At 30.9% G+C, this 11,951-nt stretch overlaps 1 protein-coding gene across 1 annotated transcript; it reads right to left on the minus strand.

Moving 5' to 3' along the window:
- Positions 1-7,700: 7,700 nt before the first annotated feature.
- LOC142317894 (uncharacterized) lies at positions 7,701-8,087 on the minus strand. Its single transcript, XM_075354433.1, has one exon. The coding sequence runs from the start codon at positions 8,085-8,087 to the stop codon at positions 7,701-7,703; it is 387 nt and encodes a 128-aa protein (XP_075210548.1).
- Positions 8,088-11,951: the final 3,864 nt, after the last annotated feature.

Consider the following 11,951-nt stretch of genomic DNA (forward strand, 5'->3'; position numbering starts at 1 on the left):
TTTTATTTCTGTGGTGATTCAAAGATAAATTATTTAATAGAATAGGGTTAAATGTTTTTATTACCTCATTCAAATGTAAGTTTTCGTCCACATACGATTCAGTGCTGTATTAGTTTTCATATCTGTTTTTGTTTTAATTTTTTTTTAAAGCAAGAGTGTGTGTGTTACAGAATTGTGTGTTTACAACGCACAGTACAGTTTTAGCGGTTACATAAACATTATATTATATACTTTTTTTGTATATATTAACCTCGTAGTCACGTCAAACATCCAAACAGTACCTGCTATGTTTTTGGCGAAGTAACATAAACATCTTGGAAAAGAAATAACTTTATAAAAAAAAATTATATAAACTGTATTTTGAGTGTAAATTAGATAGTCGGAGGAAATATTGGGCTCCTTATACTCACTGTAATTACGTATACCAGTCTACTGGTTGGCTGAACATCTCTTGTTACTTGTCATTTGTAATTCCATTGGTATTGAAAGAATCAAAGGATCAGTCTTCAGATTTATTTTTGTATAGTAAAAAATAACTGGGTAATAACTAAGGGTAAATGTAATAAATATTCAGTTATTCCCTCTACTATTAGGCTAGTGCCACAAAATCTAGAGCTTCCAATTCCATTACTGCCAGAAACATGGAACTTAATTGAAGATGATCTTTGTTCTGGGTCTTTCTTTTATATCAGCTGAGACATCCTCGCAAAGTTTGGCATTAGTAACATCCAGACCTTCCAGTTCCATTAGCACCAGAAACATGGAACTTAGCGGATGATAAAGATGTTACTAATATCAAACCTTGTGAAGAATTTCTCGGGTGACATAGAAAGGAGACCCAGATTTTCTAAAAAATACACATATTGAACTTCAACTAATCACTCAGAACCAAACGATCTCATTTGCAATTTAAATTTATCAAAAAGTCAAGCAGAAATGCCAGCATCAAGACAGAAAGGATAGAATTTTTTTACAATAGAATACTAAAATAATGTGTGTCTGCCTGGATTTAAACATTTTTTCAGTTTGTATGAGAACCTAGTTTGCTGTATTGATGTGAATTCTTTACTGGAAGCTTTGGAACATGTGTACCATCCTGAAGATTTACATTTCTTCAGAGACTCTTTAAAACTTAATTTGAGAATGGTATCACTTTACACTGGAAAAGTAATCAATCCCTTTCTTTATCTTAAGTCAGTTATCTGAAGGTATAAAAAATTTTATAGTGAACAGGGTTCAGTATGAGAAATATTCATGTCATGTTTTGAAGATCTGAAAGTGATTGCACTTTTACTTTCACAACTAGAATCTAAATTTTGTTATTTCTCGTGGAAATGAATAACAACAGGAGTAGGAAAAAGCATTGGCCAAGAGGGAAGAATGTAGAAAGTCTGGCGCTAATTAGTATCACCTGAAAGTTTATTTTTTACTGCACATTAAGTTAAGCTTAAAAAAAGATTTTGTTAAAGCAGTGAATCATATGGCACACCATCCAGTTTTTTATGAAAGGGAAATTCTTGAGTATAATGGATAGGAAAACATGTTTTTTGGACCACAAATAAGAAAACTAATAAATGATCCTGAATTTAAAAAATATCTGAATAGAGTTGAGATTCTGCATGGAAATCATTTCAAAGTATGGTAAAAAAATTCCCAGGGGAACCATAAAATGAATTGCTATAGAGGGCTTGTAAGTGAGCTCTTTCAAATCTACAGAAAACATGGATATACCATCTCTCAAAATTCATTTCATACTTTTACATTTGGATTTTAGCTAACAATCTTGGTTCTGTTAGTGATGAATACAAAGCCTGCTTTCATATTCACCATCAAAACATTCTACCACAGAAAATGGAATCCAAAGCTAATTTCAGTAGAAAATCCAAAAGAAGTGGATTTTAGGTCAATGTGAAGGTAATGTTATATTATCAGGATTTGTCTTTTTTGTTGCAAAAAATAATTTTAATTATTTACAAACTATGTCTGGTTGGAAAAAACTGTTAACATATTTGAAATCAGCATAAAAAATCCTGTTGAGTATCTTTTATTCATTTAAATTCACTATACAAAAAATTAAAGATTTGTTGTTAAATAATAATTGTAACTAACTAATATATATTAAATTTTAGTATTTATACAACAATGTTGTAAAATGTGTTGTAGTTTTTTACTTTATTTATTAGAATAAGAAAGAGCATACTTAAAACCTATTTACATAAAGTAAAAAGAACTTTCTTTAGGCACATGATTCTTGAACGTTCTCTAGTTAATTATTCCAATCATCATTTAGCACAAATCATTCTGTACATCACATTAACATTTTTTTTTGTGTGAAAAATCAAGCAACATCTTTTGTTACTCATTTAAAAATTATTTATTCACATTTTTTCATTTCTTTATACATATTTATACATTTTTCTTGATCTCTGAAAATTACCATACAATTTAGAAAAGATGATATTCTGAATATACCAAATTTGGAACTTTCCATCTGACGTACCAGAATCTCCTTTTGAACTAGATCAAATATTGTCCATGGTGAAACGAGCAGCATAAGAATGAATGTTTTCAACGAAAGTGAATGATGTGAGACAAAACTTTTTCATAGAAATGACTTAAGTTTGCTTAGTATGAATAGAAACAAAGAAGCAACAGTTATGGTTTCTCAGATTCCAGAATTGTCAGACTGCATCTCAGAAGATTGTATGTTATTCTTTCTGCTGATAGTGTTTTGGTTTTTTTTTATTGCTGGTGAATTCAGATATTAATCATTCATGCATAACCTGTATCCTTTTTTGTGGTCTTGTGAGGCAGTTTGATCTTGGATGTTACTGTTCTTATCTTTAAAATGAAAATGTGATACTTTTCCACATGCCAGTGCCCATTCATATGTCTCCATAGACATGATTAAGCTTTTCATCCCATTTTAATACCCTCTTTAAGCTCTTATTTCTTTTTTTTAACTAGAGATATCAGCACATTGACAAAATAATATTTCTCAATTGGCCATATCTTATTATTATTAGATCTTTTATTTTATTATTATTAGTGCCAGAGTTAGAGAATAAGGCTTTAAGAATAATTCTAATGTTATGATTATTGTTCAGATATTAATCATTCATGCATAACCTGTATCCTTTTTTGTGGTCTTGTGAGGCAGTTTGATCTTGGATGTTACTGTTCTTATCTTTAAAATGAAAATGTGATACTTTTCCACATGCCAGTGCCCATTCATATGTCTCCATAGACATGATTAAGCTTTTCATCCCATTTTAATACCCTCTTTAAGCTCTTATTTCTTTTTTTTAACTAGAGATATCAGCACATTGACAAAATAATATTTCTCAATTGGCCATATCTTATTATTATTAGATCTTTTATTTTATTATTATTAGTGCCAGAGTTAGAGAATAAGGCTTTAAGAATAATTCTAATGTTATGATTATTGTTCCCCTTATCAAAATAGTAGTTCTGATTGGTAATGTGCCATTGCTTATAGTTTTTGTAATACTGGAAGTAATGTATGCATATAAATGAACATGCACTTTTTTTCTTATATTTTGTATGGATGTAATTTTCACACAAATATTTAGATACATAACTAAAAAACAGTTTTGGTATTAAACTTGTACAGTATTACTATATAATTAAGTTAATATTACATTTTATAAGTGCATTTATAAATTATATATGAAAATATTACAGTCTATTAATATATAATTATATTATAGATGATTGCACAAATAATTGGATTCCTGTAGCTGTTATGCATATTATTCATGTTATGCACATAATATTATATAGAGTGAACATGTATAATTTTTATTTTAAGCATATGAAAAATATTTTTATAATAAGTAGTTTAACTTTATTATTTGTATTTCTATCTTATATTTTGTATACTGTAATGAAATAAAATAATTTTAATTGATGTTATAATTTTAACTCAACAACTACTTTTTTGAGTGACTTATCCTTCAAGTTTGGTTTACTTATGTCATATCTTCCATTAAAAGATATTTTTATGATTTTACCAAAGTTATACCTTTGAATAATCACCAGGTACATTGACTTGAATTAGATAAGTAAAGTTGGTTAAATTATGATCATTTAAAATATTTTCAGTATGTTTTAAAGAGATGACTAAATGATTTGATTAGAGAGATTTACATAAAAAAGTATAAATTGTATTTTTTACTTATATTTAAAAATGATGATTCATTATTTGAGATGTTTTAACCCGTTTATTGTAAATTATTAGAATTATTCAAAACTATTATTTTTAAACATAATCTGAATACTTTTTTTAAATTCATAAAAATGATATAAATTTTATTTAGTTAACCACAATAAATTACCTTTTTGTGTACATATTGCATTACATTCTCCTTTAATACGCTATTAACCAGAAAATATTTTTTTTAAGTAAAATGAAGACAGTGATGCTCTATTTTTCAAGAATATTCATCAAAAAATCATTTTTCACCCAGTAATAAAATAAACAATTATTTATTCCCTTATAACCATATGTTCTTAATTATTTATATAAACAGTTATTTTCTTACCTAATGTGTACTAATTTTTTTTTGTAAATTTAGATTGATTTTTTTAACAAGTTTAAAAATCCTCTTACATTCAAGGTACTTAAAAAAATTGAATTTGGAACTTAAAAGATCATGAGAGCTAACCCAGGTTTCATATAACGTCCAGCAGGAGGCTTGTAAACAGATTTCCCGATTGTATTAAAAACGGATATCCTCTGTAATTCAATCGTTGGCTCCCATCTCCTTTTTAAAAATTATATATATATAATCGATCATTTAAAACTTTTTGTAACCCTAAGTTGAATATCATTATAAATATAATTTTTAATAAATATAAAAATGATTAACTTTATTTTAATGATATAAATATTCAAGAAATCTACTTTAAAATTATTAGGTGCATTTTATAAAAATTCATAAGAGATCTGCCAACACGTGGACAGATATACGAGATGACTTGTGCTCTCTCTAAACTGCCAGAATTTTATCCAAATCCGATATATAAATGGTGCATTCATTACCGCATCCACCACCTGAGATTTGGCATAAAGTGTTTCTTTAAAATAATAACTATTTGTTCTTTCAGAAGATAATAAAAATAGTAGGGTTCAATAATTTTTGAAAATGTTGCATGTAGTAGTCCATTGAAATATGTGCACCCGAATATAAGTGTGGCTTTTTAAAATGATTAATACATTTATCCTGATATTTCCTGTTCTTTTTCGCACACATAAGTTTTTATTGAGTTCATATCCATATACTGAATTTTAATAGCATCACAATTAGTTCTAAAGACTTTCAACAGTTTGGAAGCTTTATCTTGTTCAACCTCGCACTGAAAATCAAATCTCATGTCGGCCTGAGTACCTTGTCTTTTACTACCGTGAAATTTAGCTATCATAGATTACACTAAATAGATAATTTGTTTCGCTTTTTAAATTACATTTATACCATTGCTTCAACAGCAAATCCTATATTTGTGCAAAATCCTCAAATAGTGATTGCAGTTTATATTTTCCCGTGTTTATTATCCTGTCTGAGAATTTAAACCTAATACTATAATCGTAGTAAAACCATAACAGGATAGTCCACAAAACCTAATGATTTTATGTTACGTTTTCCACTTAAACTTCTATTGATAGACTCCTTACTTTCCCATTTAAACAATATAGTGTGAACTGCAGGCAACCAAAATGTTTTGGAATCTGAGAGTTTATTTTTTAAATTTGATAGCATGCCTTCGTCATGTAAGAAAGTACTGATAAATAAGAAACTTTCATGCGCTTTTAAGACATTTTATGAAATTTGAACTATTGACTTGACCTGTAATGCCAGAAACGCCCGTTGCATGTTACCATATTACAACTGTCAATAAAATTATCTTCTGATCCTTCCTTTTTTTGGGATATCTTAGCCAATATTTGATTTAGCAGACTACTCACAAAGGCACTTCAGGGATGAAAAAACTTGCGATTTCTCTCTCTCTCGTCTTGATTTTCTGGTTTGAACACTTTGTTGAACAATCTCTTGCTGGATGTTGTTGAAACCAATGAAACCTCGTATCATCTGTGAATTCGAGAGGAAGTTGCTCATTTTCATCCTGATGATTTGTCTTTAGAAAATACAGAAGCTGAGGTACATCAGGTGAAATGTTTGCTTTGGCAGGAGTAAAGTCCCGGGATATAATGGAATCACAGTGGAGTTTCTTGTCCATTCTGTTGGAATTTGTGTTTGTACTTTGATTAGAATTTTTAATTTTTGACTAGGATTTCCTTCCATGGATAACCTAGGATTTCCATGGATAACCATGGATTTCTAGGATAACCTTCCATGGGTACACGCACCTGGGCCTGCCCCAGGGTACACACCATCTGTGAAACACCATTTCTTTTTTTCACTAAGTTAGTGATTTTACCTCCCACTTACCCATAAACTGAACATTGCATACATGAATATAGGAATACAAGGGTGAAAGTGGATTGAGTAAATTTTTAAGAAGTATGAAACTTTATTCTTTTTTTTGGGACAAAGTGTAATTTTCAAATTACTAAACTTTTCATGAACTTTTCTTTTTTAAAGTGCTAATCACTTTATTGTACGTAAATTACAAATCTTATAAATATCATTAATAAAAAAATTATTATAACTGTCTTTAGCTCTATAAATTAAAGTAAGAACACAGCCTAAACTAATAATACCCTCACTTAGGACTTGACTTAGCTAGAAAACACAGCCTCCAAAAATCAATAGAAAAATGAAGAACAATCGTCCTTTTAAAATTAAAATAAATGTGTCTTTGCTTCTTGTAAAGTAGTAAGTATATATTATATATAGGTAACATTTAAAAGAGATCATCAAAAATACTAAAAAATTATATTAATGTATAAGAAGTGTATAAGAAATTAAATGAAAATTAAAATGATGAAAATTAAAATTAAATGAAATAATAAATGTATAAGAAATTATCAAAGAACTACAACAAGAAGAGTAATATTCCTAAAAAATAATCTACGTAAATAAACTTGAGACTGTAAATATATAAGTAGGAGACTACAGTTTTATTTTCTTTCAATCATTTTGATAATTTTTATTAGTACAGTCAGTACATATTTTTCTGGAACATTGTAGGCAAATAGGTGTACCACAGCTGACGCATTTATACTATGTCCTTCTCTTTAGTTTTGGATCACATTTTTTATAAGTTTTCTTTGATGGTAGCACATCTGACATTTCTTCAGTGCAAGGCTCTAGCTCTGGTTCTGGTGGTACATTGAGAACTTCATTGATGATACCTTTTACACTACTTCTAGTTGTAGGTTCTAATCGCCTCCTCTGTAAATGTGGAGCCATCATTTGTTTCACCAGCATTTCAATGTACTTGAATCTTCACAGCAGTGGGTTTTTCCTGAAAGAAATACAGAGCATGAGAACATTCAAAGAAGCTGTATCACAAATTCAGAAGAACATAGTCAGTGGCCATCTCGGGGACCTACACTATGAAGAGTAAGTTGAACACTTTTTATCAAGGTAGTTAACCTCACCTTTAGTTCTTTTATAGAACATAATTATTGATGGTTTTCAGGTGTTCTCATTAATCTCTTTGTCATGGTGCATTGTAGATAGCAAAATCACATTCCTATTTTTCTTAGGAACGTATTAATATGACACATGGGTCATATTTTGTGTGAAACCAAATAAAAAACTTTGTACCGGTCGTCTGTTTAATGCCTGAAATTCTGGTGGAATTTCCCTTTTCTTTTTTTGTAGAGTATCGACGAGGGTGAGACCTCTCTTCGCTAATTCTAGACCCAATTCAACTGAACAATAATAATTGTCAGCAGTAATGTTTCTTTCACTGTTGACAATTGGCTTCACAAGTTGTATAGCAACTTGCGATGGGACTTGGAGTTCTCTTTCAGAGGGAGTTTGTCCCATTCCACCAGTTTCATTCCCTTGATAAATGTAGCCATTATAAAAATATGACCTCCTTGAATCAGTGAGCGCCTGAATCTTTATGCTGTGTTTAGTCAGTTTACTTGGCATATAACCCTGAAAGAGCAACAGCGTCTATGAGAGACTAATTTCATCTATGCAAGTCGTACGAATGAGGCTCATAGGAGATTTGCAATTATTGACAAAGCACTCAAAAATAAATGAAATTGGTGCAGTTTTGTAGTCATGCATTCAGTTCAGGGTTGTCAAACTGTAGGGCTGCAAGAAGGTTTTGAATCTTTTTCCAGTCATGATGGATCTAAATATTGGTCACCCTGAAGCTTTGGAAGCGAAAAGAGATTCAATATCTACTGTGGAGCCTTTATAAATTGATGTGAACAAGTTTGCTGCAATGAAAGCATTTATCTCATGCAAATCAGTTGGTTTGCACTTATTCAAGAGTTTTTTGTTTTCTATCGTTTTCAGTTCTTTCAGGCTTAGCATTTATTTTCAAATTTCTTGCTTCCATTTTAATATTTTGTCGAGTATTTGTTGGTCTATCAGAAGGTTCCAAAGTTGTTTTGGTGACATATTTTCTCCACGTGCCTTTGCTGATTTCATAAGACTGGGAAGACCTCCGATTATATTATCACGAGACACCCTTACTTGTTGATTGCATTCTGCAGAATGCGATTCAAAATCATTCGTCCCAAGATATGTTATAGCTCTAGTTGCTCTCTACAGCTCTACTTTAGCTCTACTTGCTTCCTCAGCTCTAGTTGCTCTCTACAGCTCTACTTTAGCTCTACTTGCTTCCTCATTTGAATGGAATTGAGGACATGAAGATTCATGGACTTCATCACAGTCATAATCACCATCACTGCTTCAGCATTCATCACTATCTTCTGAAGATACAATGTAGTCAGGGTTTGCATCACAGTGATCAGAGTCTTCCATCAGACCATCTTTCTCTTTAATTTCATCATCAGTACCTGAGCTATTCTCCTCTCTACTTTCACCTCTCCTAGATAAAATTTCATTTTCCATTTACTTATCCTCAAACAAAAGGTTTCTCACTTTTATATTAAAACCAGGGTCGTCAGTTTGATAAACTACATTACTGCAACTAGATTGAGAATGCGCCATTTTTTTACCTGCACAATAAAAATAAAAAAAAAAGGATATATATATATATATATATTATATTTCTTACACGAATGATAAACTACAACAAATACAAAATATGTTAACATAAACCAAAAGTAAGAGAGAAAAATAAAAAGAATAGTGGCGTAATGTAACCTTGGTACACACAGTCTCACAGATACCCAAATCAACTTGCAGGAAGGTACACAGTGTCTGTGAGAAGGCACTTCTACAGAGGCGACCCAACCCTCCAGACCCTACTATAAATAGAATCAAAATAACACTTTCCTTACCTTCCTCTCGGAATGCCAGAAGGGTACTAAAACCTTGAGCCCCGTTGTTGCCGAGTCGGCGGGGAAGGAGCTAGGAAATAGTGGGAGATACGTCTCAGACGTTTGTACACGTCTACGGCTAAAGTTATCTTAAATTTATTTGTGATAAGATTTACCGATTTCAATTTTCAGAGTTATCAATAGGATTTATTAAGAAAGTATTTTGATTGATGTTATAACTGTCAAAACTATTATTGAGCGACCTCACACAACGTAAAATTGATAACATGAAAATTTTGAATCTACGTAAAAAAAAAATTAAGCCGAATTTACGAACTACCCGAGTCGGCAGTTAGGCCGATACAGTTAGCAGTTAGGCATTAAATATGTATCTGTATAAATTGTAACAGTAATGGCGTCAAAATATAATTGAAATTATAATATTGTAATATAACGTATTGTGAATTACAATATAAGAGAAATTACAAGAGATATATAAAATAAGCATGGTTTTAAATTAGATATGATAATGTGATATTCTTATTAAATATCACATTAGTATGATGTGAAATAAGTGTGCGGAATACATTAATTAATAAGTTACATGATTTGTCAAAATTTTTTAATTATAAAAGAATAAGTCTGTTGGCCTAATTGTAAATGAACTCTTCACGGATGCGATGAGTGTTTTCTGCCTACCCTTTTTATTGTCAAGACAAATAGTAATGATCTGTTACACGGAAACGATAAGTTTATAATATTTTTGAAAAGTCATCTAAAATTATTACTATTTTTTTAACATGTTTTATGTTTTAGTAAATCTTATCGCGAAGCGTTTTCATTTTTATTTTCTCTCCTGTAGCGAGTAGCATATGGTGTCATAGTACATGTAGTAGAGCATAATAATGTAATGTAGTCGGTGTAATAGTAGACTCTAAATGTACAATTTCTCTACGTGGAAACAAATAGATGTGAAAAATTTGTATTAATTTATCTAATGTAAAATATACTCTGTCGGTTTTCCACAGAAGCGTATGTTGGAAGTAAACAGCTTTTCAGCTTACCTTTAAATTTCTACCTCGTTTTTAATTCCTGTTTCAGAATTCTGAATAAATTATCGTGTGGTAGTTGCATTTCCTAATAAAGACTGTTATGGGATCGAATTCCTTTTCGGTACAAAAAAAAAACTTGTATTTGTATACGGATGTTTAGTAAATCAAGTTTAATAGAAAATAATATAAATTTCTTTAAAGCTTGAATTTAGCTTTATTTAATATTTAATAGGTTTTCCTTTGCATAAGCAAAGGAAAAGCAAAGTTGTGCAGCTATAAAATGATTTTTTAAGACTCGTTTTAGCAAAATAAGAAACACAACATAATATTTTAGATCACATGTTAAAAAAATACAAAAATTAAACCAGAAATAAATTTTTCCCCGTTTCATAATTGTTTCAAGTAATGAATACTCTGCTTTTCTAGTTAGCCTTTATTTTTATCATCGATAATAGTATTAATGGGAATTATCTTTTCCATTTAAGACTTCTTATTCGCATCGAACCTCCATTTCGTTTACCTCTGGTAAAAATATGAAATCTTAAAAGAAGCCATAATTGACTGAATTAACAATAAAAAAACCTGTCTGGAGATTTCGAAGAATTTATCATAGATCTCTAACTCTTTTCTGGCTCTGGATTTTTACTATTCTCAAATAAAACAAAAAATTCTCATAACTTTATCCATCCTTCATTCTCCACCAAATGATTGAGAAATTAAATCACTTTTTCTTTTTGTACACTTTTGCTCCGAGGTTTTGATTGTGTTTTTGGGTTGGTTTTGCAGTTTTTTGTATGGACTGGACGTTTGGCAAGAACGATGGTTTATTATTGGTCGTGTTTTATAGTTTTGAAGATTTAGGGTTACAGACATTTTTTTTTAACCGGGTTTTTTTGTTGTATAGCTTTAGTGCCAGCAGGTAATATGGTTTGAACTTTTTTCGTGTTAGTGTGTGTGTGTGTGTGTTTAGTTGTGCGCGTGTTGTACAGTGGACAATTACAATTTTATTTCTAAGAATTGCAATTTGTTATCTACAATGATAATATTGAACATTGGGTTGATAACGTATCGTAGTTAGTTTTAATTTGATTACCGAAAACTGATAACAGGTGCCTCCTCTATGAATCATGAGGCCTTGCCGTTGGTGAGGGGGCTTGAGTGCTCAGGGATACAGAGTAGCTGGACCGAAGGTGCAACCATATCGGAGAGGTATCTGTTGAGAGCCAGACTAAGGAATGATTCCTGAAAGAGGGCAGCCAACTCTTTCAGTAGTTGTTAGGGGCGTGAGTCAGAATGACTTAAACGGCCATATCAACATCACTCAGTCCTCTGAGTACTGCGCAGCTGAAAGGAATGGAAAACTACAGCTGCTTTTTTTCCAAGAAAATGTAGCTCTCTTCATTTTCATATAGCAATGATGGAGGAGGCGCCTTCCTTGGTAAAATATTCCGGAGGTAAGCTAGTCCCCCATTCAGATCTCCGGGTGGGGACTGCTAAGGAAGGGG

This window comes from Lycorma delicatula, chromosome 1 (assembly GCF_047948215.1).
Source record: "Lycorma delicatula isolate Av1 chromosome 1, ASM4794821v1, whole genome shotgun sequence".
NCBI classification, from domain to species: Eukaryota; Metazoa; Arthropoda; class Insecta; order Hemiptera; family Fulgoridae; genus Lycorma; species Lycorma delicatula.